The 26,874-nt window shown below is 36.6% G+C and overlaps 2 protein-coding genes and 1 pseudogene across 5 annotated transcripts; all 3 read left to right on the top strand.

Moving 5' to 3' along the window:
• Positions 1-9,990: 9,990 nt before the first annotated feature.
• Positions 9,991-19,029, top strand: LOC142523748 (beta-glucosidase 10-like; annotated as a pseudogene).
• LOC142523761 (beta-glucosidase 10-like) lies at positions 12,162-14,090 on the top strand. The gene is made up of 6 exons (XM_075627496.1): positions 12,162-12,206; positions 12,339-12,559; positions 12,844-12,884; positions 12,970-13,057; positions 13,446-13,536; positions 13,660-14,090. The coding sequence occupies exons 2-6, from the start codon at positions 12,541-12,543 to the stop codon at positions 13,898-13,900; spliced, it is 480 nt and encodes a 159-aa protein (XP_075483611.1). The 5' UTR covers positions 12,162-12,206; positions 12,339-12,540; the 3' UTR covers positions 13,901-14,090.
• Positions 14,370-26,231, top strand: LOC142523728 (beta-glucosidase 10-like). Of its 4 annotated transcripts, none has more exons than XM_075627469.1 (13): positions 14,370-14,633; positions 14,806-14,869; positions 15,001-15,056; positions 23,525-23,600; positions 23,701-23,772; positions 23,871-23,958; positions 24,060-24,315; positions 24,412-24,527; positions 24,657-24,877; positions 25,192-25,220; positions 25,313-25,400; positions 25,688-25,778; positions 25,904-26,231. In XM_075627469.1, the coding sequence occupies exons 1-13, from the start codon at positions 14,505-14,507 to the stop codon at positions 26,148-26,150; spliced, it is 1,533 nt and encodes a 510-aa protein (XP_075483584.1). In that variant the 5' UTR covers positions 14,370-14,504; the 3' UTR covers positions 26,151-26,231. The 4 variants fall into 4 exon arrangements, with proteins under 4 accessions (XP_075483584.1, XP_075483591.1, XP_075483580.1 ...); XM_075627465.1 differs by lacking the exons at positions 14,370-14,633; positions 14,806-14,869; positions 15,001-15,056 and adding exons at positions 22,148-22,387; positions 22,601-22,664; positions 23,046-23,101; XM_075627473.1 differs by lacking the exons at positions 14,370-14,633; positions 14,806-14,869; positions 15,001-15,056 and adding exons at positions 22,250-22,387; positions 22,559-22,664; positions 23,046-23,101.
• Positions 26,232-26,874: the final 643 nt, after the last annotated feature.

The raw sequence follows: 26,874 nt of genomic DNA, 5'->3' as shown, positions 1-26,874 counted from the left end.
AGATCGAATTCAAATTTCAGTAAAAAAAAAAAAACTATTGAATTGCCATCCGCCTCCTTTCTTGGTGAAGGTGCTATTGAATAATGAGTGTGACCCTCTCACACAAGTTTTTGCCATAAAATAACTAACACCTTGAAATAAAACAATGAATTAACTAGTTCCTATTTCCATAAATAAATAAAATTTGTATTTATTGAATTTTGGTCAAATAAATAAATTTTATCGCTGAGATTTTTTTAAAAAACCTCAAAATTAAAACGAACTTGACGGCATGGAAGCAGGATGAGAGAAAATACGAGGGAATGAAGATTGACTAATATTCATAATAAAATTTATTATTTTTAGAATAAAAATTAATATTTTTTTATGGATGACCCAAATAAGATATCTGTATCACAAAATACGATTCGTGAGATCGTCTCACACAAGTTTTTGTCATAAAATAACATAACACCTTGAAATAAAACAATGAATTAACTAGTTCCTACTTCCATAAAATAATGACATCATTATTAATATATGTGGCAACATCTATGCACATTACAATTTTTATAATGAAATGTAAAAACCAAAATAATTGCTAAGTCATTACATCACATTATAATCATAATAATATCTGTAACGGAGGTATATTTTCATATGCTAGGTCGAGTTGCATATCTGTCTCACAAAATCGACTCGTGAGATAATCTCATAAGAGTATTGTGATCACATATTTAACACAAAAACACAATACACATCGAGAGATCCTTTTTAGCCTCCGAAGTTATTATCCCGAGAACAAGGTTTCATGTAGAAAATATTTATTATTAGAACAATTAAATAAATGTATACGGAACATAATTTAAAATTTTAAAACATATATTTTATTGGATTAGAATGTATTTTATGAAAATTTGAAAAGTTCAATAAAAAAAAGGTACTATTGAAGAACGAGTGTGATATTTCACTTCATTTTATGGAAATGGAATGATGCGTAAAAATAGTTTTGGTTGAACTATATATTTGCAGGTCGGGGGACGCGCCGCAATGGAAGTCTGGAAGACACCGGAAGGGTTGAGTATTTCCAGGCTTACATTGGGGCTGCGAGGTATGCTCACTAGGCTCTTATAATAGTGGAATACGAATTCATTAAGTTCAATGGAATCTGTTTAGAAAATTCCTTCTTTTTTTGTCAAAATTTTCAGCATTACTTATTTCTTGACTCCCTCGATCCTTTATCTTCCAAGGAATGGATCAAACACAAAAGTATATTTTGCAGGATCATTCTTAGATTGTCTCGAGTTACTGGACGGATTCGAAACGAGCTTGGGACTGTGCTACGTGGATTTGGACGACAAAGATCTGAAGAGATATCCTAAGCTTTCTGCGCATTGGTATTCTAGTTTCTTAAAGGGGAAGAGCGTCGGGTTTCATATGATATTATTAGGGGCCAACCTTCTGTTTTTCTAAAATCATGATTTTCTTCATGGAATTTTTTATCTTTTGTCCGTCCTCTCTTTTTGGAAGTGATTGTTTCTAATAAATCAAGGAAGCATATTTTTGCTGTTATCCATTTTCGTGCAATAAATAAATAAATTATAACGCTATTTTGATATCATTACATCATGTGAGTATCTAATATTTTTATGAAAGTTGATATATATACTAACATTCGATCACATCATAGGAGACAGAAATATTCTAAGTATAACATAGAATAATCCGAAAAATTGTAGCCTCGGGATCACCATTGTTAGGACTCTGTGCATGGGTATTAACTCCAAATCATTATTATCATGTATTTTGATTAGAACTACTTGATTAAATATGATAGTTAAAAATAAAACACATAATATCATATTTACTATTAGTTTTAAAAGACATGAAACTCGACAAAACGTAATTGTAATGCCCGAGATATGAATTGGTAAGCAGAACTTATTAATGCATGATTTGATGTATTTATCGAAGGGCGAGGAAGCGACGTTGCGATTCGATTTTAGTTGCAAAATATATTGTTGGGGCTAGCAGAGACAGTGCACCTGCGGTCTAAAAGACAGTGCACCCGCGGTCGTTTATCATCAAATATTGAAAGTTGACAGTAGCTTGACTGCACCCGCGGTATAAAAGCCACCACACCTGCGGTAAATGTACAGAGATAAGACCGCACCCGCGGGGCAAGAGCCAGCGCACCCGCGGCCGCCTGCTTTTGAAATTTGAGTTTGGATCAATACGCCTAGCGCACCCACGGTGCAATGTGTAGCGCACCCGCGGTAGGACGTGCAGAATGAAGAATTAGACACTTGTCATAGCCATGCATATATCATGTGCTAATCTTCATTCTTCAGCTTGATATGGACGAGAGAAAACCAGAAAAGCTCTAGAATTTCTCAAGTTACATCCTAGCTTAGAAATTAGCTTGTACAAGATCTAACCACCCAAATTTCGATCCGACTTCGGTTCCGTACTCCTCTTGTTACTAGCTACAAAAGGATGTAAGTATTTTTATATTTCAACATGTTTTGAAGTTAAGATGTTGGGAGAAATCAGATATGATTACTATTAGATGTTCTTGAGATTATAAGTAACGTATATTCGCAACCGGATCGAAAAACGGATAGGATATGCGATTATTTTGATTTTCCAGCATATATATGTATGAGATTATGCAGATTATGAGTTGTGGTTGATGGTTGTTGAGAATTGTGGCGTGTTGATATCATATATACACTAATTGAGTTGACCGGTATCGCGAGATTACACCGTTATACCGTCGAAATGTGTCGAGATTGAATATTGATTCATACATGTGTTGAATTGAGTTGTGGATTGATATTGGACATCTCAACATTGCCATTTCAGATTGATATAGACAAGCTTCGACAGATATAGACTTCGATCTCGACAAAGATTGTACGACAAAAAGGTATAATTCATGTTGATTCGGGAAGATACAACTCGAATTAGATTTGATTTGAGTTTCCCAAAATCACATACTAGATTGTTTATATTTTGATATGTTTGTGCTTTGTTTATAGATTTATAGTCAAGCATTTAAGATAGGAGAGTCATTGGCAGAATTGCCAAATTTCTAGATGTTCGGTGGTATCGACGCATAGGAGCAGATGTACTCCGATTGTAGACATCCGATACAGACAGGACCGAAGTCTAGGAATAAGACGTACCGTCACCGCGATTGGGAGGGTAGGTGGCAGACTGTGACGTCTTATTCATACCGGGATCCCTAGAGTTAGATACGAGTCGAGTCCAAGGTATGAATTGATTTAAGTTACTTGTCTTATATTGTTTATGTTTCATAGACTATGAGACATGTGGTTATTGATTTTATTCATGATAGTATGCTTCATGATTTATATTGTGTATATGCATGTATACATGTTTTATACTGGGATTTGTTCTCACCGGAGTTTCCAGCTGTTGTTGTGTCTGTATGTGTGCATAACAACAGGGGGGACATGATCAGGGTCCAGAAGAACTTGACGAGATGAGAGATCGAGATAGCGTGGTGATTTCGGGCGTAGAAGATTACTAGTGATTTTACATATGATCTGTAGTTTGTATTGAACACTAGTTGTATGAATGTACTGAAACAAGACATGTAATTATGTTTGTTGAAATAAAATAGAGAAAGATCTTGGGCTTGATTTATATACACTTGATTTAATGTTAAAAGCAAAATTTTGACCCACATTTTCTAGCAAAGATCCAATTAATCTCAAAAAGAATTGAGTTAGAGCCCGGGTCCCCACAACAGGTGGTATCAGAGCAGTAGGTTCTGTAGACTGAAATAGAATAGAATGAGCGGGGGGTAGATTGAATTTCCTTCCTTGCTTTTATTTTGCCAGCATGATTTATTGCTTTCCCTATTACATGTCGTATTGTTATCGGAGTTGATTACAGCATGTATTTGTAAAGACTGAATCAGAACCGATTCTGGATCATAGGTATATGATCAGAGGAGGGCTGAGACAGATTGTATAGATTGTGTACTAATCCGTTTGATAATCAGATATGCTTCCTCGACGAGTACCGCAACCAGCAGCAGGTCGGGCACCAGAACAGGGCAGTACATCCAATGATTCGATGGATGTAACCGCTACACCGATGGAGACTTTGCTAAAGAGGTTTCAGTCGTTTCGACCACCAACACTGAAGGGCACAGAAAATTCAGTTGAGTGTGAAAGTTGGCTCGATGACATAAAGATGTTATTTGAATCTCTTGACTACACCGACGAGCGACGAGTTAAACTTATTGGGCATCAACTGCAAGAAGTTGCAAAGAATTGGTGGCTTACCACGAAGAGAGCATTGGAGCATCGTGACACAGAAATTACCTGGAAAGTTTTTAAAGCCGAGTTCTATCAGCGATTCTTTCCTGTGTCCTACTGAAAAGACAAAGGTGCTGAATTTGCTAATCTGAGACAGGGACAACTGAATATCGAAGAATATGTTGCTAAGTTCTCTGCATTGCTCCGATTTGCTCCTCATGTCGCAGGAAATGACGAGGCCGTTGCGGATCAGTTTATCAATGGCCTGAATCCGGAAATTTTTACTTTGTTGAATACAGGTAGACCCAATACCTTTGCAGAGGCCTTGAATCGAGCCAAGGGAGCAGAAGCTGGATTGTTTAGGCAACGAAGTACTCTTTATGTCGCTCCGACGCCGAGACCGCCACAACCTTCAGTTCAACCCCCTCCCAGATTTGAGAGTGGCGGTAGCAGCAGCGGAAGGAAAGACCAATTGAAAGCGAAGGGAAAACAGTTTAAAAGATCAGGGAGCAGTTCGCCGAGCTCCAGTGGGTCACGACAGAGAGGTCCTGGCCAGAGTACAGAGTATACAAGTGTATATTGCAGTTCTTGTAGAGGCCTGACATGCCACCGAGCAGTGTCAGGGTGTGATGGGTCGCTACAATATCTGCAGACAGCAGGGACACTTCGCCAGAGTCTGTCCACAGAAAGGGGTACAGCAAGCTCAGAGTGTAGGAGCATCTGGTTCAGTAACTCAGCCTGAGAGGCCAGCTTCATCTGTTCATTCCTTTCAGCCCATTCTTACACAGACCCAGCCCAGAGCCAGAGGTAGCCAGACAGTGAGCCAACCTCCCAGACAAGCAGGCTCGAGTATTTGCACTGACAGAAGAGCAGGCCCAAGATGCACCAGACGATGTGATCACAGGTAACTGTTTCCTTTGCGGTTATCCTGCATATGTATTGATAGATACGGGTGCATCTCATACTTTTATATCTGAGCGCTTTGCATTGTTGCATTCATTGTCATGTCGAGTCATTATCTGATGTAGTGTCTATTTCTTCTCCGTTGGGAAGTGATCTTATATCTGTGACTTCAGTTAGACATTGTATACTACAGTTTGAGGGTCACGAGATTGATTTAGATTGTATTGTGCTTGGGTTAGCTGTTTTTGACTGTATTGTCGGTATCAATATGTTAACCAAGTACAGAGCCACTGTAGATTGTTTCCAGAAGATTGTCAGATTCAGACCAGAGATGGCTGATGAGTGGAAATTCTACGGTAAGGGTTCCAGATCTCGGATTCCCTTAGTATCTGTTTTGACGATGACTAGATTATTGCAAAAAGAAGCAGAGGGGTTCCTTGTATATTCAGTAGATCTACTGAAATCGAGCCCAGCATTGGCAGATCTGCCAGTAGTTTGCGAGTTTGCTGATGTATTCCCAGACGAGATTCCAGGGTTACCTCCAGCCCGAGAGGTAGATTTCAGTATTGATCTCCTACCAGGTACTGTCCCTATATCTCGAGCTCCGTACAGAATGGCGCCGATTAAGTTGAAAGAACTGAAAACACAACTAGAAGATCTTCTAGCCAAAAGGTATATCAGGACGAGTGTTTCCCCTTGGGGCGCTCCAGTGCTATTTGTGCGAAAGAAAGACGGTTCGATGAGATTATGTATTGATTACCGGACAGCTGAACAAGGCAACGGTAAAGAACAAATATCCATTGCCTCGTATCGACGATTTATTTGATCAGTTGCAGAGATCCTCCGTCTATTCCAAGATTGATTTGAGGTCTGGATATCACCAGCTGAGAGTCCGAGATGTTGATATACCGAAGACATCGTTCCGAACCAGGTATGGACATTATGAATTTATTGTCATGCCTTTTGGTTTAAAGAATGCTCCAGCGGTGTTTATGGGACTGATGAACCGTGTCTTTCAGAGGTATCTAGATGAGTTTGTTATTGTTTTTATTGATGATATTTTGGTTTACTCGAGAAGTGAGACTGATCATGCCGAGCATTTAAGAATTGTGTTGCAGACGCTGAGAAATGAGAAATTATATGCTAAACTGTCAAAATGTGAGTTTTGGCTGAGACATGTTGTCTTTTTGGGACATATCATATCTGGAGAAGCTATATCTGTTGATCCTAGCAAGGTTGATGCGGTGATCAGTTGGCCTAGACCGACATCAGTGCCAGAGATACGCAGTTTCATGGGTCTAGCAGGCTATTATCGTCGATTTATCAGAGATTTCTCCAGTATTGCAAAGCCGATTACTCAGCTGACTCAGAAGAATACGCCATTTGTGTGGTCTGAAGCCTGTGAGTCTAGCTTCTTGGAGTTGAAGAGACGATTGACCATTGCTCCAGTATTGACGATACCTTCAGGTACTGTGGATTTTATTGTATATTGCGATGCATATCACAGAGGATTAGGATGTGTTCTTATGCAGCGAGGACATGTGATCGCATATGCCTCGAGACAGTTGAAACCACACAAGATTCGTTACCCAATTCATGATCTTGAATTGACGACCATTGTATTTGCACTGAAGATATGGCGAGAAGTTTGAAATCTACTCTGATCATAAAAGCCTGAAATATCTGTTTTCACAGTCAGAGTTGAACGTGAGACAGCGTAGATGGCTTGATTTATTAAAGGACTTTGATTGCGAGATCAAATACTATCCAGGAAAGTCAAATGCAGCCGCGGACGCCTTGAGTCGAAAGGTATGTTCCATATCCTTGTCGACGATAGGTGTTTCGAATATGATTGAAGATTTCTGTTTGTCTGAATTAGCATTAGATACAGATAGTATACCACTATGACTTGCTACGATTCAAGTTGAGCCAGATTTGATTTTGAGAATTAAAGAAGCACAAAGAACTGATCAGAATATTCAGAAGTCAGTTGAGATGGTCAGATCAGGGCATAATTCAGAGTATCAGGTACATGATCATGTTTTGTATGTGAATAACCGTCTTGTAGTGCCAGATGTTTCAGATTTGAAACAACAGATATTGTCAGAAGCGCACTGTAGTCGGTTCAGTATTCATCCTGGTGGCAGAAAGATGTACAATGATCTGAAAGCACAATTTTGGTGGAAAAAGATGAAATCAGACATTGCAGAGTTTGTATCGAAGTGTTTGAATTGCCAACAGGTGAAAGCCGAGAGAAAGAAACCCAGAGGTTTACTTCAGAGTTTATCTATTCCTGAATGGAAATGGGATTACATTTCCATGGATTTCGTTACGAAGTTACCACGATCATCCCAGGGTTGTGATGCGATTTGGGTTGTTATTGACAGATTGACCAAATCAGCATGCTTTATTCCGTACAGAATGACGTACCGATATGATCAGATGGCGGAGATATATGTCAGAGAGGTAGTCAGATTGCATGGTGTGCCAAAGTCGATCGTATCAGATCGTGATCCTCGATTCACTTCACATTTCTGGCACAGTTTGCAGCAGGCTTTAGGTACGACATTGCACCTGAGCACTGCATATCATCCTCAGACAGACGGACAGTCAGAGCGGACTATCCAGACCTTAGAGGATATGTTGAGAGCTGTAGTGCTAGACTTTGGCACTAGTTGGCAAGATTCACTACCTCTTTGTGAATTCTCGTACAACAACAGCTATCAGACGAGCATTGAGATGGCACCGTTTGAGGCCTTATACGGAAAGAAGTGCAGATCTCCTCTGTATTGGGATGATATATCTGAGGTACCAGAACTTGGACCTGATATGATTCGTGAAATGACTGAGAAGGTGAAGATAATTCAGAAAAGAATGAAGACATCACAAGATAGATAGGCGAAGTATGCAAATGTTAGACGTAGACCGTTAGTATTTGAACAGGGAGACATAGTATTTTTGAAGATTTCTCCTTTCAGAGGCGTTGTCAGATTTAGCAAACGCAGGAAGTTGTCTCCTAGATACATCGGTCCGTAAGAGATTCTTGAGAAGATTGGCGATCGAGCATATCGACTTGCTCTTTCTCCTTCTTTATATGGGATACATGACGTTTTTCATGTATCGATGCTGTGTAGATACATGCCTGATGCTTCTCATGTCATTCAGCCTGACGAGGCCGAGCTTGACGATACACTGAGTTATATTGAACAACCAACTCAGATTCTTGATTGGAAAGTTAAACAACTTAGAACGAAGACTATTCCGCTAATGAAAGTCCAGTGGAGTCGTCATGGCACTGAAGAAGCGACTTGGGAGACAGAATCAGAGATGAGACAAAGATATCCCAAGTTATTTACATGATGTGAGTATTTATTCAACTTTTGATTTTATTGCTTCTTTTACTTGTTTTGATTGATTGCCTGCGAGTTCGAGGACGAACTCATATCTAAGAGGGGGAGAAATGTAATGCCCGAGATGTGAATTGGTAAGCAGAACTTATTAATGCATGATTTGATGATTTGATGTGGTTGATGGTTGTTGAGAATTGTGGCGTGTTGATATCATATATACACTAATTGAGTTGACCGGTATCGCGAGATTACACCGTTATGCCGTCGAAATGTGTCGAGATTGAATATTGATTCATACATGTGTTGAATTGAGTTGTGGATTGATATTGGACATCTCAACATTGCCATTTCAGATTGATATAGACAAGCTTCGACAGATATAGACTTCGATCTCGACAAAGATTGTACGACAAAAAGGTATAATTCATGTTGATTCGGGAAGATACAACTCAAATTAGATTTGATTTGAGTTTCCCAAAATCACATACTAGATTGTTTATATTTTGATATATTTGTGCTTTGTTTATAGATTTATAGTCAAGCATTTAAGATAGGAGAGTCATTGGCAGAATTGCCAAATTTCTAGATGTTCGGTGGTATCGACGCATAGGAGCAGATGTACTCCGATTGTAGACATCCGATACAGACAAGACCGAAGTCTAGGAATAAGACGTACCGTCACCGCGATTGGGAGGGTAGGTGGCAGACTGTGATGTCTTATTCACACCGGGATCCCTAGAGTTAGATACGAGTCGAGTCCAATGTATGAATTGATTTAAGTTACTTGTCTTATATTGTTTATGTTTCATAGACTATGAGACATGTGGTTATTGATTTTATTCATGATAGTATGCTTCATGATTTATATTGTGTATATGCATGTATACATGTTTTATACTGGGATTTGTTCTCACCGGAGTTTCCGGCTATTGTTGTGTCTGTATGTGTGCATAACAACAGGGGGGACAGGATCAGGGTCCAGAAGAACTTGACGAGATGAGAGATCGAGATAGCGTGGTGATTTCGGGCGTAGAAGATTACTAGTGATTTTACATATGATCTGTAGTTTGTATTGAACACTAGTTGTATGAATGTACTGAAACAAGACATGTAATTATGTTTGTTGAAATAAAATAGAGAAAGATCTTGTGCTTGATTTATATACACTTGATTTAATGTTAAAAGCAAAATTTTGACCCACGTTTTCTAACAAAGATCCAATTAATCTCAAAAAGAATTGAGTTGGAGCTCGGGTTCCCACAGTAATAGTCATGAGTTTTGGAGGTTTTGAGTATGAAATTAAGTGTGCAAAACGATTTTAATTTTTAAAATTTTAGAATCACGAGACCTGATTAGAATCACTAAAACTAGTTACAAAATAATCTGCCAAAATAATATGTTTAGCGACCCCAATCAAAGCAACAATAATTTCAATTTGTTTTTTCCCCCGAGTGTGGGGAATTCTCATCGTCTTTTCTGGTTACTTTAAAAGACTTTTTTTTTTTTTAAAATTGTCTAGTTATGGCGAAATCCCGCGAGTTGATGCAAGTTATGATCGGATTGAGATTTAGTTCGCTGCTTTTCTTGTTTGCAGTGGTGCATTCATTGGTTCTCGGTGCTGACAAGTACAGTAGAGATGATTTTCCGGCGGACTTCGTTTTTGGTTCGGGAACAGCAGCTTATCAAGTTAGTACTCCTTAACATGCATTTTCCCCACCCTTAACACATCTTTGATCTGTATCCAAAAAAGTACCAGGGGGCTGCGTTTGATGATGGAAGAACTCCAACCATTTGGATACCTTTGCTCATTCTGGTTTGTACTCTACTTTCTTCCTCCATTAATATGTTTTAAAGATAGTTGAAAGGTCATAATGGGTTACGAGGTCTTCTTTGCGTGTTTATGTTTTCGTTTGTTCAATTTACTCTGTCCCTTCAAATCGAAAAAAAAAAGAGCTCTTTTATTATGTGAAACATTAAAAAATGCAAATTTCGCCAAATGAATATATTATCTCATACGCCTCCTTTAGCGACGGTGCATTAATGTTTTGGTGGAGAACGTACTATAAGGCTCATTGCCTTGGTGATACTGGAGGTCCTTGTATTCTTATTCAAAATTTCAGATCGTTATAATGAAGCCAATTGAGACATAACATGATGCGATGGATACCACAAATACAAGGTCCGTTTACTCAATCCTTGCTGGTTTGAGATTAGCTCCCCGTTCATCATGTTATTTTCCTTTAGGTACATACCCTCGTTTATCTGGAGATTTACTATGAACTGAAGAAGTGCAATATTCTTACTAATTTCGACCTAGATGGAGCATTCAATCATGAAAGAAATATCTCTTTTGGAACTTGAGATCGTGGGATTTCGTAGTGTACATTATCAAATTTTCAATTATATACTGCTCAATTCAATGGTTTTCTCGGTTTCTAAGTTCCTCGATTATCTAGGAGGTGATCAGCGTCACTATGTTTCATTTCTACAAAGTTTGGAACACGTGAAAAGAGAAATGTGGCGGACACATGCGTTTTATGAAACCATATACATTGGCTTTCTTTGGAAAGAGAATAATTACACAACTATGAAATATATATGCATTTTGATGCTAGAATGTTACTATTATGTTGCAGGAAGATGTGAAACTGATGTCTGACATGGGTTTGGAGGCCTTTAGATTCTCCAGATCATGGTCAAGACTCATTTCCAGTATGCGTTCTTGCACCGTGATAGACATGAAAAACCTGCAGTTTTTTTTATTTTTTTACATATATGATGTTTGTTTTCCTATAGATGGAAGAGGACCGGTAAATCCTCTGGAGTTGCAATTCTACAATAATTTCATCAATGAACTAATAAGCCATGGTGAAAACTGATTTTCCTTCAAATATTTAAAGCTGATTTTTATGTTTTAATTGCGATTCAAAAGTTCTACGTTTATGATCATGTAGGAATCCAACCACATGTTACTTTGCATCATATTGATCTGCCACAAGCACTTGAAGATGAGTATGAGGGATGACTTAGTAGGAAGATAGTGTATCTCTAAATATATAATTGACATGCCAACGCAACATATAATGGTTTTACTCATAGCAACTCTCTGCATGCAACTGCAGGAGGGACTTCACCACGTATGCTGATGTATGTTTCCGGGAATTTGGTGATAGAGTTCTGTACTGGACCACTGTTAATGAAACCAGTGTATTCGCACTAGGAGGTTATGACCAAGGAATCAGTCCCCCGGGACGGTGTTCACCGCCGTTCCCAAATGTTTGTCCAAAGGGTAATTCCACTACGGAGCCATATATTGTTGGGCATAATATCGTGCTAGCTCATTCAGCTGTTTCGAGATTGTATAAGAAAAAATACAAGGTATTTATCCATCTTTTCTGATCAATTTTTGTTCATGATATTGTTTTGATGGTTGTCCTGCAAGTTTATAACATCCTTCATCATTTAACATGTGTTACTGGGAAATTCATGTTTGTAGTTACTTTTAGCATTCTTGAGTTTTTGAGTTCATCTTGCCTCTTATCTCTATGTGACATTTTTCTATGCGGGCCATTCAAAAAGGTTTTGTTGGATTTAACATCTATAAGCTTTGGATGGTTCCCTACACCAATTCAAAAGAGGATGTGATTGCAACTCAAAGAGCTAATGATTTTTTTATGGGTTGGTAAGATGTCCTCTTTCGTTTGTAGCAAAAATTAGTATTTGTTTCTTTTCATTCTACACATTCCAGTGGCCTGTAATTATCCATTTGGCATTCAAGAATATTTACCCATGATCTTACTGCTAAATCATGCAGGTTACTCGATCCCCTGATTTTTGATGACTATCCTGAAATAGTAAAAAAGAATGCCGGGACAAGAATTCCAGCCTTCACAAAGGCTGAGTCGAAGCAAATAAAGGGTACCACCGACTTTATTCAAGTGAACCACTACACAACTGTTTTTGTCAAGGACAATTCCAGTTCCCTTCAAACCGACAACTGAGATTTACTAGTTGACATGGCAATTGAGTTGAAAAGTATAGCATCCATGATTCCCTTGAGCTTACTCACATTTTCTTGATACGAACTCGTATCTATTTCTCTTTCTTATTCAATCATGTCATTTCATTAGATGCGTTATCAGGGCTTATCGGTTTGTATGAGTTCTTGTCATGTTGATGTTCTGTTCTTTATAAAAAAGCTTTAGGAAACATCTTTTCCGCTGCAGTCGGAACTAGTTGAGGCACTGTACTCATGTTCTTGTCTGTGCATAGAGATATTTTACATTTGTCAAAACAATCTTGTCTTCATTTCTTTTCAGTGGCTGTAGGGAAAAGCCCTCCGTTGCCACTGCCAGATCAGGTGAAATTTGAACAGCAATGTCGTGTGTGACTCTATTCTTTCGTAAACAACTTATATACTTTTGGAGTTTTTTTGTTTGTCTCAGAATCCTGTGCAGCCTTGGGCTCTTCATGCATTGCTGGAGTATCTAAAACAAGTTTATGGCAATATTCCTATTTATATCCATGAAAATGGTTCTCTTTCTGACTTTCCCTCTTAACAAGCACCATTAAACACTCACGTATGTTAGGAAGTCGTGAAAAGTCTAATTAAAAGAAATGGTTATGCTGGTGTGTACATATAATATACATGTGTCTGTTTTTGTAGTATATATGAAAAGAGTACTATCAGGTCCGGAGCCACAGTACTTTTCACCCGGGCTGGTCCAAAAAATTTTAAAAAAATTTATATGTAAATTTTTCTATAATTTTGGATAAATTTGATATTAGCCCGGATATATCAATTTAAAATATTAAAGGATTTTAGGGTTTAAAATTCTAGTCCGGGTAGAATCGAATTCCTGGCTCCGCAACTGAGTGCTATATTGAAGCTTAGAAAAGTTTTGTTTGAACTGTTTTACAGGTCAAAGGGCACGACGCAATGGAACTTTGGAAGACACTGCAAGGGTTGAATATTTGCAAGCTTATGTTGGAGCTGTGCTTGATGCTGTGAGGTAAGCTCACTAGGGCTATTAACTAGTGAAATAGGAAGGCATTAAGTTGCATGGAATTTTATTTGAAAATTCTTTGTTTCATTTAAATTTATATTTTGACTATCATGATCCTTGTGTTGGAAGGAATGGATCAAACACGAAGGGATATTTTTCGTGGACATTCTTAGATTGTTTTGAATTACTGGACGGCTTTGAATCGAGCTACGGAATGTACTACTTAGATTTGGATGACAAGGATTTGAAGAGATATCCTAAGCTTTCTTCTGCCCACTGGTATTCTAATTTCTTGAAGGGCAAGAGCATCGGGTCACATGATTTCACTAAATCAAAGGATAAAAACCCATCTGTTCTTCTGAAATCATGATTTTCTTTATATATATAGTTCTTGGCCATGGTCGGGAGGTGATTGTATCTCAAATCAATCAAGGAGCTGTGTGTGTATATAAGTATTGTAGGTGCCATGCATGCACCTAATTTGTTGCAGACTAATTAAATATAAACAAGTACACTTTTATAGTAAAAATATTTAAAAATACTTCTTAAAAAACTTTATAACTGGGCAAATTTTATTTAGAATAATTAAAAAAATATAGTATTTGAATTTTATGTATGTAAAAGGATATTATTCTATCCAATATTATGGTTTTAAAACTAATCCTCTAATTTTTCAGTAAATTATTTTTTTATCAGAAACGCTCGATTTTTTTTAAGAGTAACACTTAATGTTAAAATATGCTATTAAAAAAACACAAATTTAAATATAAGGTTGCATTTGAGAAGATATTATTAAAAATTATAATTTTTTTATTATATATTTATTTTTGTGGATTAAAAATATATTTGAAATCCATTCTTTTAGCGGCTGCCACTTGTGTAGATAAGCCATGGTGGACGAACTTTACCAAAATAAATACATCAGTGCAGAGAGAGTATAATCCGGCGAGTTTTTGTCTAGTTATGATTGGATTATGCTCTGCTCGGTGTTTTTAGTACTCGCGGCGGCGTTTGCAGTGGTGGCGGTTCTCGCCGCTGATCAATATAGTAGAGCTGACTTCCCGGTGGACTTCGTTTTTGGCTCTGGATCTTCAGCTTATCAAGTCGGTTTAGTTTTTTTAATGTTTTTTTCTTTCCTGTTAGCGTATTTATTTTGTTTTTTGCCCCTTATTTTTCAATTTCATTCGCCACTGCTAACACTTGTTTTGAAACTTTGAATGAAACAAATGCTGCACCTTTTGTCTTCTTCAACGTGATATATCTATCCAAAAAAAGTACGAGGGGGCAGCGTTTGAGGATGGAAGAACGCCTAGCATTTGGGACACCTTTTCACATTCTGGTCTGTCTTTTATCATCTTCCTTCATTTTATATTTTTTAGTAGTTGAAATTGATTTTACTTCTGTTCTTTTTTTTTTCTTCTTGAAATGGTTGATGAGTTGCATAGTATTTATTGTTGGTCAATATTTCAGATCGTTCACATGGGGCCAGTGGAGACGTTACATGTGATGGATATCACAAGTACAAGGTATTTCCTCGGCTGTAGCAGGAGATTTGAGCTTCATGATTTCGTTAACCTTGAGATACAAAATGTCATCAATTTGGGACATAGAATCGGGGAGTAAGAAGAACTTTGAAGGGATTCAAAGAATTTTAATAAGGATGAATCTGAGTATAGCTGAGGAAGGGATGTGTCATTATTTATTTATGGTCTTGGTTTGCATCTGAATAGTATGCTTCGTTTTCAGAAAGAAGCAGAGAATGCGTTCCACTATTTGACGTTTACTTTTCTCCTTAGTTTCCTATTATTTTGGAAGTGATAGTGCGATGAACTTTTCTCCTCGTATACTAATTTTTTATTGCATAAAATTCCTAGCACTCATTCTTTTCAAACAACAATTGGGAGAGTGACGGATTTTACAAACATTTCTGATACTTACAAAAAATATAGTGTTCGATTCCGATAGATGTCACTTGTTCGAATTCGGACCTTGGTCCTGATCTGAGCATAAAATCACGAAAAAAAGCCACTAAAAGGGGGCCGGGAAGATATCTAGACGTAGTCCTCCGACGTTCAAGTCAGAAACTGAGGATAGATAAGAGAGCAGCTAAGGACGCCGCTGAAAATCAATATAGTGAATGAATCAATGAGGTTTTCAAATCTGATATTTAGGAGAAGACGTGAAGACCACATGTGTTATGTGTGGGGCCCCTCGTTCTGGGGTTCGCCTAGCCAAACCCTCAACTGTTGTGACCCACCATCACAAGCTCTCCTTCTCGGGACGGGCTGACACCTACGAGCTTACCCACTTGCTCGTGTTCCTTCATGGCGACTTTGTTCCTCCATAATTCATGTGCTGCTCCCCCACCTGCTGGTTATCTCCCCACCCCTTGCTCGGTCACATTATTCCTACCCCTAATAGCATTCCCAAAAATAGCTCCTCGTCTGAGTAACAAAACCCCTGTACTCTCCCCTAACGATCATCCCCCTTTCTCCTCTTCTTCTTGGGCTGCCCTCCTTTTGTCAGAAATGGGTCTGGGGTCCAAGGTCTAGGTATAGATTCAAGTTGGCCTGACCATCTGATGAGCCCATTTTTGGGTATCAATTTCGTTCAGTATTTTTTTTTACCAAATTTTATGAATCAAACAAGCACGTACCATGGTGCAGGAAGATATAAAATTGATGTCTGAAATGGGTTTGGAGGCTTTTAGATTCTCTATTTCATGGCCAAGGACTGATTCCTGGTATGTTCTACTTCCAAGTTGTATTGTGATATGAGGATAAAAATGACGAGCCTGCAAATTTTTTAATTACTTTTGCGCACATATGCTTTCATTCTTGCAGATGGAAGAGGACCTGTAAATCCAATGGGATTGCAATTCTATAATAACTTCATTGATGAACTAATAAGACATGGTGACAATTCATAATTTCGCGGGAGATTCTATTTTTCCATACAAAAAAGGCACTTACAACTTCAAAATTGATGTTCGTGTTCATGCAGGAATCCAACCACATGTTACTTTGCATCACCATGACCTGCCACAAGTACTTGAAGATGAGTATGGGGGATGGATTAGTAGAAAGATTGTGTACGCTTTGTATATTTATTAATGCACCAATGCATCATATAATGGTTTTACATGTTCAATTCTTTTAACATGATCAACGCAAACTTTAATTGGAGCTTGCAAAGGAGGCAACTGACCATCTGTATTGACTGCAGGAAGGACTTCACAGCATATGCTGATGTGTGTTTCAGGGAATTTGGTGACAGGGTTTTGCACTGGACCACTGTTAATGAAGCCAATGTATTTGCGTTGGGTGGTTATGATATAGGAATAATTCCCCCTGGACGTTGTTCAATGCCATTCTCAAATAATTGTTCAGGGGGTAACTCCTCTACTGAACCATATATTGTGGGGCATAGTATCTTACTGGCTCATTCAGCCACTGCAATACTTTATAAGAAAAAATACATGGTACGATGGTTCTTATTCATGAATTATGCTTGATAGAATAATTTGATTAAGAATTGTAGAATAACAGATATTAAAGCATGTTTCAATGTAGGTTACTCAAAAAGGTTACATTGGATTTAGCATCTATAATATGTGGATGGTTCCTTACACGAGTGCAAAAGAAGATGTAATTGCAACAGAAAGAGCTACTGATTATTTTATCGGTTGGTAAGATGAGCTTACTTTATGGAGTAGATATACTTGTCCCTCATTTTCATCTATATGATCTAGGGTTAATCATTTGATGTTCTAGAAAATTTCAATATCTTAAGAAAAACTGCTTCAGGTTAATTAATCCTTTGGTTTTTGGAGACTACCCTGAGATAGTAAAAAAAAATGCTGGGACAAGAATTCCAGCCTTCACAGAGAATGAATCGAAGCAGGTAAAGGATTCCATTGACTTCATTGGAGTGAATCACTACACGACTAATTTTGTCAAGGACAATCCCAGCTACCTACCAATGGATAACAGGGATTTACTTGCTGACATGGCAGTACAACTAATATGTATGACTTCCAATTTTTCCTCAAGTGTCTTCTTCTTTTGCTCTTTACTATTTTAAAGGAGGATCAAGTCTCCACTTCATATGAACTCTGTCTTGCTAAAAAATATGATGTCATTTTTTTATGTCTTATCACAACTTATTCAACTACGTGATTTTGTCCTCCAGAAAGATTAATCAGAAGTTTTTTGTTCAGTTATATACTCAATCATGCAGAGATACTTCATGTTTTTACCAAAAATACTGACTCTTCTTCATTTTCTGTTGAATGTCTGTAGATGAAAAGGGTGATACTCCACCTGATCAGGTGAAATTCGAAAGACAATTTTTTTGATATCAGTCTGATCTTTTGTGCTTAACTTTACAATACAGATTGGAACCTTTTGTTTTGGCACAGTTTCCGGTAATGCCTTGGGGTCTATATGAACTTCTGGAGTATCTTAAACAAGTTTATGGCAATCCTCCTGTTTATGTCCAAGAAAATGGTTCTTTTTCTATCTCAAACGCTCTCTCACACATTCCTGTACTATAAAAATTACACCTCGTGCATCAGCAAATGGGGGTTCATTTAAATCTAGGACCATTTTCTTGAGCTGATCGTAGTTCATCTCTAATACACTATCTACTGTTAGGTTGTTAAATTTGGAGTTTTGTATTTCACTGCATCAGCATCTTCAATCACTCTAAAGGATATGTACATATTGTTACTTGGTCGTATAATTTTCTTAACTTTGAGTAGCTTGGTCCAAACCTTTTTACAGGTCAGGCAACACGACGCAATGGAACTTTGGAAGACTCATCAAGGGCTGAATATTTGCATGCTTACATTGGGAGTGTGCTTGATGCTGTGAGGTAATCCCGCACATGTTACGAACGGAGGTTTCTTGAAATATTAGGATCATAGAATTCAATTATATTTATTTTGACTATATTTAGCATGGTCTAGTTGAAATAAATTTTTTGTGATTCCTAATCACTTAATATAGTCGGAAAGTATTATCTCGGCCTCACTTCCTCATACATGTAGCTTAAAAAGCGTCATAAACGCATCCAAAGCACTCGTCTACCCTTGACATTCACGTATATGATTTGTTCATCTTTTCTTAAATTGTGTCGTTATGTGTCAAGGAATGGATCAAACACAAAGGGTTATTTCGTGTGGACACTCTTTGATTGTCTGGAGTTGCTAAACGGATTTGATTCCGGCTTCGGGATGTATTATGTAGATTTGAATGACAAGGATCTGAAAAGATACGAGAAGCTTTCTGGTCGTTGGTATACAAATTTCTTGAAGGGGAAGAGCACCGGGCCACAAGAAATTACTCCACGGGACAAGCTATCTAGTACTTTTCTAGCATCATGATACTCTCTGTAATGGGATTTATATGATATGGTTCATCTTTTAGTTGGATAATTTATGATTGTAATTTTGACATCATCAATTAATCTCAAATATTATCTGATATATTTATTTTATTCTATTTATACTATTAAAATTTTCAAATTTAAATTTTACAAAAAAAAAAGTTTTTTAAAAATACAATAATTATATACGTGTCACGCGTGTAACGAGGTATTTGGGAAGATTACGATCTTCATCAAATATTTATTTAAAACCAAAAGCCTGATCCTAATGCCAAATTATTAATTCAAAAAGCATAAAGTTAAATCCATGATGTGTATATTTCATTAGTATATGATGAAATATCAACGTAATTAATTGGAAAAACATGCACCACGTTCGTCCTTCATTAATTATTTCTATTCGGATTTTCTTCAAAATGATTTGGAGGGTCCCGTTGGATTCGCATTGTCTTTTGTGGTTATATATATATATACCAAAGCATGCAGTACACCCAAGAACAATGTCATTACAAGTTATGACCGGGTTGGGATTGAATTCGTTGCTATTCTTGGTCGCGGCGGCTGCTGACAAGTACATTAGAGATGATTTTCCGGCAGACTTCGTTTTTGGTTCCGGGACTTCAGCTTATCAAGCAAGTTTTTTGCGTGCATTCTTGTTGCTTATAATGATTTTTCTTTCTCCTCTTTTCAGTAACACTTGTTTGAATTAAACTTTATCCAAAACTAATATGAAGGGGCAGCGTTTGATGATGGAAGGACTCCAGCCATTTTGGACACCTATATTCATTCTGGCTCATTCAGCTGTTGCGAGATTGTATAAGAAAAAAATACAAGGTATTTATTTTGTGTTTTCTGATTTAGTTTGGTTGATGAAATTATATGTTTATGATGTTGCATCCTCGAGTTTAGATTCTTTTTATCAAGTCACATACGACGGGGATAGGGAAAATTATAATTTTCATCATGTAAGTTGATCTGATTGTGATTTTGCCCTTTAGATAGTCAAATTAAAAACTTTGCACACCTGTTATTGCATGTTATGTGATTTTAGTTCTTTGTTCTGCAATTTTAGTTACTTTTTGCACAAGGTGTTTTGTGGCGTTAACTTGACATTGAACCTTGCATATTTTTTTCTCCAAATATTGTTAACATGTCTAGTACTACATCAGTAGTACTCTGGTGAAAAGAAATGACTAAAAGGTTATAACCAAAATTGCAATGAAGCCAACTTAAAGGACTAATTTTACTGTTTTCCCATCTGAGAAATGCAAGTTTATGGTTACTTCTAGCATTTGGTAATTAATGACGACACACAACGAAAAAGACGCTCAAGTATTCTTGAGTTTCTAAGTTCATGTTGTCCCAATGTGACATTTTTCAATGCAGACCACACAAAGAGGTTACATTGGATTTAACATATATAATCTTTGGATGGTTCCTCGCACAAATTCCAAAAAGGATGTAATTGCAACTCAAAGAGCTAATGATTTTTATATGGGTTGGTAAGATGTCCTCTTTCATACATAGCAACATTTAGTTTTTATTTCTTTTCATTACATACCTTCGAGTACTGGTTTCTCATTATCGCTTTGGTGTGCAAGATAATTTGCACACGATCGATCATACTGGCACATCATGCAGCTTACTGGATCCCCTAATATTTGGTGAATATCCTGAGATAGTAAGAAAGAATGCCGGGACAAGAAATTCCAGCCTTCACAAAAGCTGAGTCGAAGCGAATAAAGGATACCATTGACTTCATTGGAGTGAACCACTACACAACTGCTTTTGTCAAGGACAATCCCGGTTCCCTTCAAACAGACGACAGGGATTTGATCGCAGATATGGCAATTGACTTGCAAAGTATAGCTTCCGTGATTCCCTTGAATGTACTTAGATTTTCTTGAACAGAGCTCAAATTTAAATGGCTATATAATCTTGCTCTTGAACAGACAACTAGTTGAGGCACTGTACTTTGTTCATACATGTACTTGTCTGCGCGGAGAGATATTTTACGTTTGCTAAAACTATCTCACTCTTCATTTTCTTTCAGTGGCTGTAGAGAAAAGCCCTTTGCCATTGCCAGATCAGGTAAAATTTGAAAAGCAATATATTCTGTGGTAAATAATTTATTTTATTTTAGTACAAAAGGAGGTGTATTTGGTGAGTGGTCTCTTATGAGACGATCTCACGAATATTTATCTGTGAGACGGTCAACAATACCGATATTCACAATAAAAAGTAATACTCTTGGCATAAAAAGTAATACTTTTTCATGGATGACCCAAATAAGAGATCGTGTCACAAAATACGACCCTGTGAGACCGTCTCACACAAGTTTTTGCCGTATTCGGTCCTTAGACAAAAAGTGAGACCAACTAGGCTACAAGCGTCATCTCATGAAGCATATAATTTTTATAATGCAGTTCGGGTTGGGAGCGGGTCGGAGTATTTTTTTTAGACAAAAACTTGTGTGAGACGGTCTCAAGGGTCGTATTTTGTGAGACAGGATCTCTTATTTGGGTTAACCATGAAAAGTATTACTTTTTATGCTAAGAGTATTATTTTTTATTATGAATATCGATAAGGTTGACCCGTCTCACATATAAAGATTCGTTAGAGATCTACTCATTTTTTTAACCCGGCAGAGATTGAGTACAAGAATAATTTTTTAAACAATATTATAATGTCATATTTTATGAGAAAAAATTTATAAATAGAGATGTCTTCAAAATATATAATATAGATTGTATATTTTTTGAATGAATTGTGGGAAAATAATTTGATATTTAAAAGTATGATTACATTTAAAATCGAGTCATGAGAAAATTAAGTCAAAAATGTAAATATCACTTGTCATATGTTTATAAACATGATTTATAATTTATGAGTTAAAAGGGTAATTTAATAAACTATTGTGATTGAAAGCGCTGTTTAAAGAAATATTTAAAATAAGTTTACGTTTTGACCACAAATGTGCTTTTAAATTCAAATATTTAGTAAGATGTTTAAAATATTTTCAAATATTGTTATTATTTAATTTAAATTAAAAAAGGAACCTTGTCTTACATAATCTTTTCAAAAAATTAGAATTATGTGAATTTACTTTTTCGGTAGCTGTAGAATAATAAAAAGCATATACTATTTGATTATATAATATATATATATATATATATATATATTATATTATTGGTGCACAATATAAATATATATTTGCCGGCTACACCTTGAATGTGACAATGTCATGCAAGCCGTCAGCTAATTGTTTTATATGTGAATATTTTACTCAAATTCCACAGAGTAGTATCCGGCGAGTTTTTTTCCAGCTATGATTGGATTATGCTATGATCGGTTGTTTTTAGTGCTTGCAGCGGCGCTTGCAGTACCGGTGGTTCTCGCCGCTGATCAATATAGTAGAGCTGATTTCCCGGAGGACTTCGTTTTTGGCTCTGGTTCATCAGCTTATCAAGTCGGTTTCAGCTTGTTTCCTCATTTCTCTCTCGTTTCTTCCTGTATTTTTTTTTAAAAAAAAAGAATCGTCTCAATCAGTATGAAACTTTATTCTTTATTTGATCTTACAACTGTGGCAGAGATAATTTTAATTGATTTGATGTCATGTTAGTTTATTATACATTTGTAGTAAACCACCACTAACACTTGTTTGAAACTTCACAAAAACAAGTACGAGGGGGCAGCGTTTGAGGATGGAAGAGCTCCTAGCATTTGGGACACCTTTTCACATTCTGGTCTGTCTTTATTATCTTCGTTCACCTTCTATTTTTGTTACTTCCATATTTATTTCTTGAAATGAGACCATCTCGCTTTTGTATCGACAAATGGTTGATTAGCTGTCTGCGTCCGAAGGCACGAAATCGATTTTAGAGAGTCGAAACTAAAAATCTAAAAATATTCAAATTTAAGGGACCAAATTATACTTTATTCTACATTTGTATAGAAAACATATACTCCCAAGAAAATAAGCATCGACCTCGAGCTTTTCTGGTCACCAAGGGCTCTACCCCTAGGTGTAGTCCCTGTGACTTGACTCGGTTAAATTCCTGGTTCCATTTCTGTGTTTTTTTGATATGATAGCTGGAGGTACTTAGTATTATCTGTCAAAATTTCAGATCGTTCAAGTGGAGCCAATGGAGATATCACATGTGATGGATATCATATGTACAAGGTATTTTACCTCAGCTGTATCAGGAGATTTAAACTTCATGATTTTCTTTTACCTTGAGGTATTTTCAATGGATTTAGGAATTTTAATAGGGCTAAATCTAAATATAGCTGAGGGAGCTGTGTGCCATTATTTATTTATTGTCTTGGTTTATGTAGTATTCTTTATTATCCGAGGGAAGCAGAGAGTTGCACTCTTTGATATTTTCTCTAGTCCGCTTTCGTTTAGGAACTGATCAGCATGAAGAACTTCTGTTCTTTTACACAAACTTTTGAATGCGTGAGATTCCTTGAACTCAAATTCATTTCAAACAACAATTTAGAGACCAACGGACTTTATGCACATGTCCTTTATTTTTATTTTTAACAAATATCATTATCAAACAAACATGAATGATATGCTAGAAGGTTGCTTATTTTTTTGCAGGAAGATATAAAATTGATGTCTGAAATGGGTTTGGCCGCATTTAGATTCTCCATTTCATGGGCAAGACTGATTCCTAGCACGTTTACTTCCATGTTGCATTGTAATATACAGGTAAAAAATGAAAAGCCTGCAATTTTTTAATTAATTATGCCTACGTATGCTTGCTTTTCTTGCAGATGGAAGAGGCCCTGTAAATCCTCTGGGATTGCAGTTCTACAATAACTTCATTAATGAACTAACAAGACATGGTGACAATTGTTTCTCCTTCATAATTTCATGGTGGACTGCTTTTTTCTTACCAAAGAATGTATTTGTAACTTCAAAATATTTGTTCATATTCATGCAGGAATCCAACCACATGTTACTTTGCATCATGTTGATCTGCCACAGGCACTCGAAGACGAGTACGGGGGATGGGTTAGTAGAAAGATAGTGTACGTTTTGTAGATTTATCAATGAACTAGCACTACATATCGACTCGAAATATAATTGAAACTTGACAACGATAGCAACTGATCCTCTATCTTGACTGCAGGAAGGACTTCACAACATATGCTGATGTGTGTTTCAGGGAATTTGGTGACAGGGTTTTGCATTGGACCACTGTTAATGAAGCCAATATATTTGCATTGGGTGGTTATGATCAGGGAATCTCTCCCTCAGAACATTGTTCGAGGCCATTCGCAAATGCTTGTTCGAGGGGTAACTCCTCCACTGAACCATATATTGTTGGGCATAATATCTTGCTGGCTCATTCAGCTACTGCCAAACTGTATAAGAAAAAATACAAGGTACAATTTTGTGGTTCTTATTGAATAATTTTATGTGAGAGAATAATTTGATTAAGATATGCAATATGAAAGATATTAAAGCATGTTTCAATGCAGGTCACTCAAAAAGGTTACATTGGATTTAACATCTATATTATCTGGATGGTTCCTTACACCAATACAAAAGAAGATATAATTGCAACTGGAAGAGCTAATGATTTTTTTATCGGTTGGTAAGCTGAATTTACTTGAATGGAATAAATATACTACTCGCTCGTTTTCATCTTTATGTTCCAAAGGTCACATAATCAATTGATGGTCAAGAAAATTTTCATGCATAATCTTGAGAATAACTGCTGCAGGTTAATTAATCCTTTGATTTTTGGAGACTACCCAGAGATAATTAAAAACAATGCAGGGACAAGAATTCCAGTCTTCACAGAGGCTGAGTCGAGGCAGCTAAAGGATTCCATTGACTTCATTGGAGTGAATCACTACACAACTATTTTCGTCAAGGACAATCCCAGCTCCCTACAAATGGATCAAAGGGATCTAATTGCTGACATGGCTGTACAGCTGATGTGTATGACTTCCAAGATTTCCTCAAGTTTCTTTTTTTTTTTCTTTAGCAATTTAAAGAAGAATCAGGTCTTTACCATACCTGAATCCGTGGTTATTTGGCTAACTGACTCATGGAATATCATATTATAAATTTGCTCGCAGCTTATCCAACGATATGATTTTGTCCTCTAGAAAGATTAATTCAATAGCTTTATTCTGCAAGTATATGCTACTTGCTTTGTTATTTGTTCAGTTATATAATTGACTATGCAGAGATACTTCATGTTTCTGCTTAAAAATATTGACTCTTGTTTATTTTCTTTTGAGCGTCTGTAGATGAAAGGGGTGATGCTCCACCTGATCAGGTGAAATTTGAAATGCAATCTCTTGGATATTGGTCTGATTTTTTGTAGTTGTACTTAACTTACTATATGGATCGGAACTTTTTGTTTCACAGTTCCCTGTAATTCCTTGGGGTCTCTATGGACTGCTGGAGTATCTTAAACAAGTTTATGGCAATCCCCCTGTTTATATCCATGAAAATGGTTCTCTCTCTCTCTCTCTCTCTCTCTCTCTCTCTCAACACATCTGTGCCTAGAGAAATACACTTCGTGTTGGTTCGTTCAAGTCTAGGACCATTTTCTTGATCTAAATAGAGTCCATTTTCTTTATCTAAATAGAGTCCATCTCCAACAAATCATCTACTTGTGGGTTGTCGAATTTGGAGATTTATATTTCATTCTAACTTCGATCTATCTAAAGGATACATGTAGTTGCTTGATTGTATCATTTTCTTCAATTTTTCAACAGCTTGGTTTGAACTTTTTTACAGGTCAGAGCACTATACGTAATGGAACATTGGAGGACTTACCAAGGGCCGAATATTTGCATGCTTACATTGGGAGTATGCTCGATGCCATGAGGTAAGCCCACACATACTCCGACTGAGGTTCTTGAAATATTGGATTATTCAATCATACACATTGAGACTATGTTGAAATATATTTTCTCCTCTCTTATTTCTTGAATTGTGTTGTTATGCTTCAAGGAATGGATCAAACACAAAGGGTTACTTTGTGTGGACATTTTTAGATTGTCTCGAGTTATTGGGCGGATTCGGTTCAAGCTTCGGGATGTATTATGTAGATTTGAACGACCCAGATTTGAAAAGATATGAGAAGCTTTCTGGTCGTTGGTACACTAATTTCTTGAAGGGAAATAGCGTCTGGCCCCAAGATATTACTCTACCAGGGGATAAGCTATCCGGTTTTCTAAGCTCACGATCTGCTCACTAATCTTTATCGGGTTATTATGATTTGGAAAATAATTTGGGATTTCTATGTTATAGTTCATCTTATATAGTTTGGTAATTTATGTTTGAAGTAAAATTCCCTTCAAACAAATAATTATAGATTATCTTTGACCCTGCCGAGAAGTCACTAGCAACTATCTTGTATCTTAGTTTTGATGTCACGTTTTTTAGTTGTTGCAAACAAAGACTTGACAAAAAATATGATATTTGTAAAATATCGAAGAATATGTTTTAATAATGGACATTGATTATCTGTTATCAATCAAATTCGCAAGCATTTGGTCAATCTCCAACTAACAACTACACACAACTTATCCTCGACTCGTTTATTCAAATTTCACGTCAGAAGAAATATCGTCAGTATATTTTATTATAATTCATGTACAATCTATTGATAAATATTTTAGCATATTTATGTGATCTAATATATTAATGTATTAAGCAAATAAATTTGCTTAAAAAATTAGTTACTTTCTTTGTATGTTATTTCATTTTATGTTGTGTAATATTGCGCTTTACACTTATTAATAAAATGATAATCATTTATAATTAAATCGTGTATTGTTCTTGTTTTAGCAATTTATGAATAAGATAGTAATAAATAAATTTAATTTTTATACATTATAAAATATATGGTAGTTCTTATTCATGGGCGTGGGAGCAGAATTTTTACACGCCATCGTATTCTTCTTCGTTTCTTTGAATAC

This window comes from Primulina tabacum, chromosome 2 (genome assembly GCF_025594145.1).
Source record: "Primulina tabacum isolate GXHZ01 chromosome 2, ASM2559414v2, whole genome shotgun sequence".
In the NCBI taxonomy this organism is placed as follows: domain Eukaryota; kingdom Viridiplantae; phylum Streptophyta; class Magnoliopsida; order Lamiales; family Gesneriaceae; genus Primulina; species Primulina tabacum.
This window is presented reverse-complemented; position numbering and strand designations above follow the sequence as displayed.

What these genes read in the sequence shown, in the direction of transcription:
- LOC142523761 (XM_075627496.1), top strand. An exon ending in CGTTGCCACTGCCAGATCAG is followed by an intron (nt 12,885 to 12,969) that starts GTGAAATTTGAA and finishes TGTTTGTCTCAG; the next exon opens with AATCCTGTGCAGCCTTGGGC. An exon ending in TATTTATATCCATGAAAATG is followed by an intron (nt 13,058 to 13,445) that starts GTTCTCTTTCTG and finishes ACTGTTTTACAG; the next exon opens with GTCAAAGGGCACGACGCAAT.
- LOC142523728 (XM_075627465.1), top strand. Translation starts at nt 22,247, where the DNA reads ATGATTGGATTATGCTATGATCGGTTGTTTTTAGTGCTTGCAGCGGCG. An exon ending in TGTATAAGAAAAAATACAAG is followed by an intron (nt 24,316 to 24,411) that starts GTACAATTTTGT and finishes GTTTCAATGCAG; the next exon opens with GTCACTCAAAAAGGTTACAT. An exon ending in GTGATGCTCCACCTGATCAG is followed by an intron (nt 25,221 to 25,312) that starts GTGAAATTTGAA and finishes TTTGTTTCACAG; the next exon opens with TTCCCTGTAATTCCTTGGGG.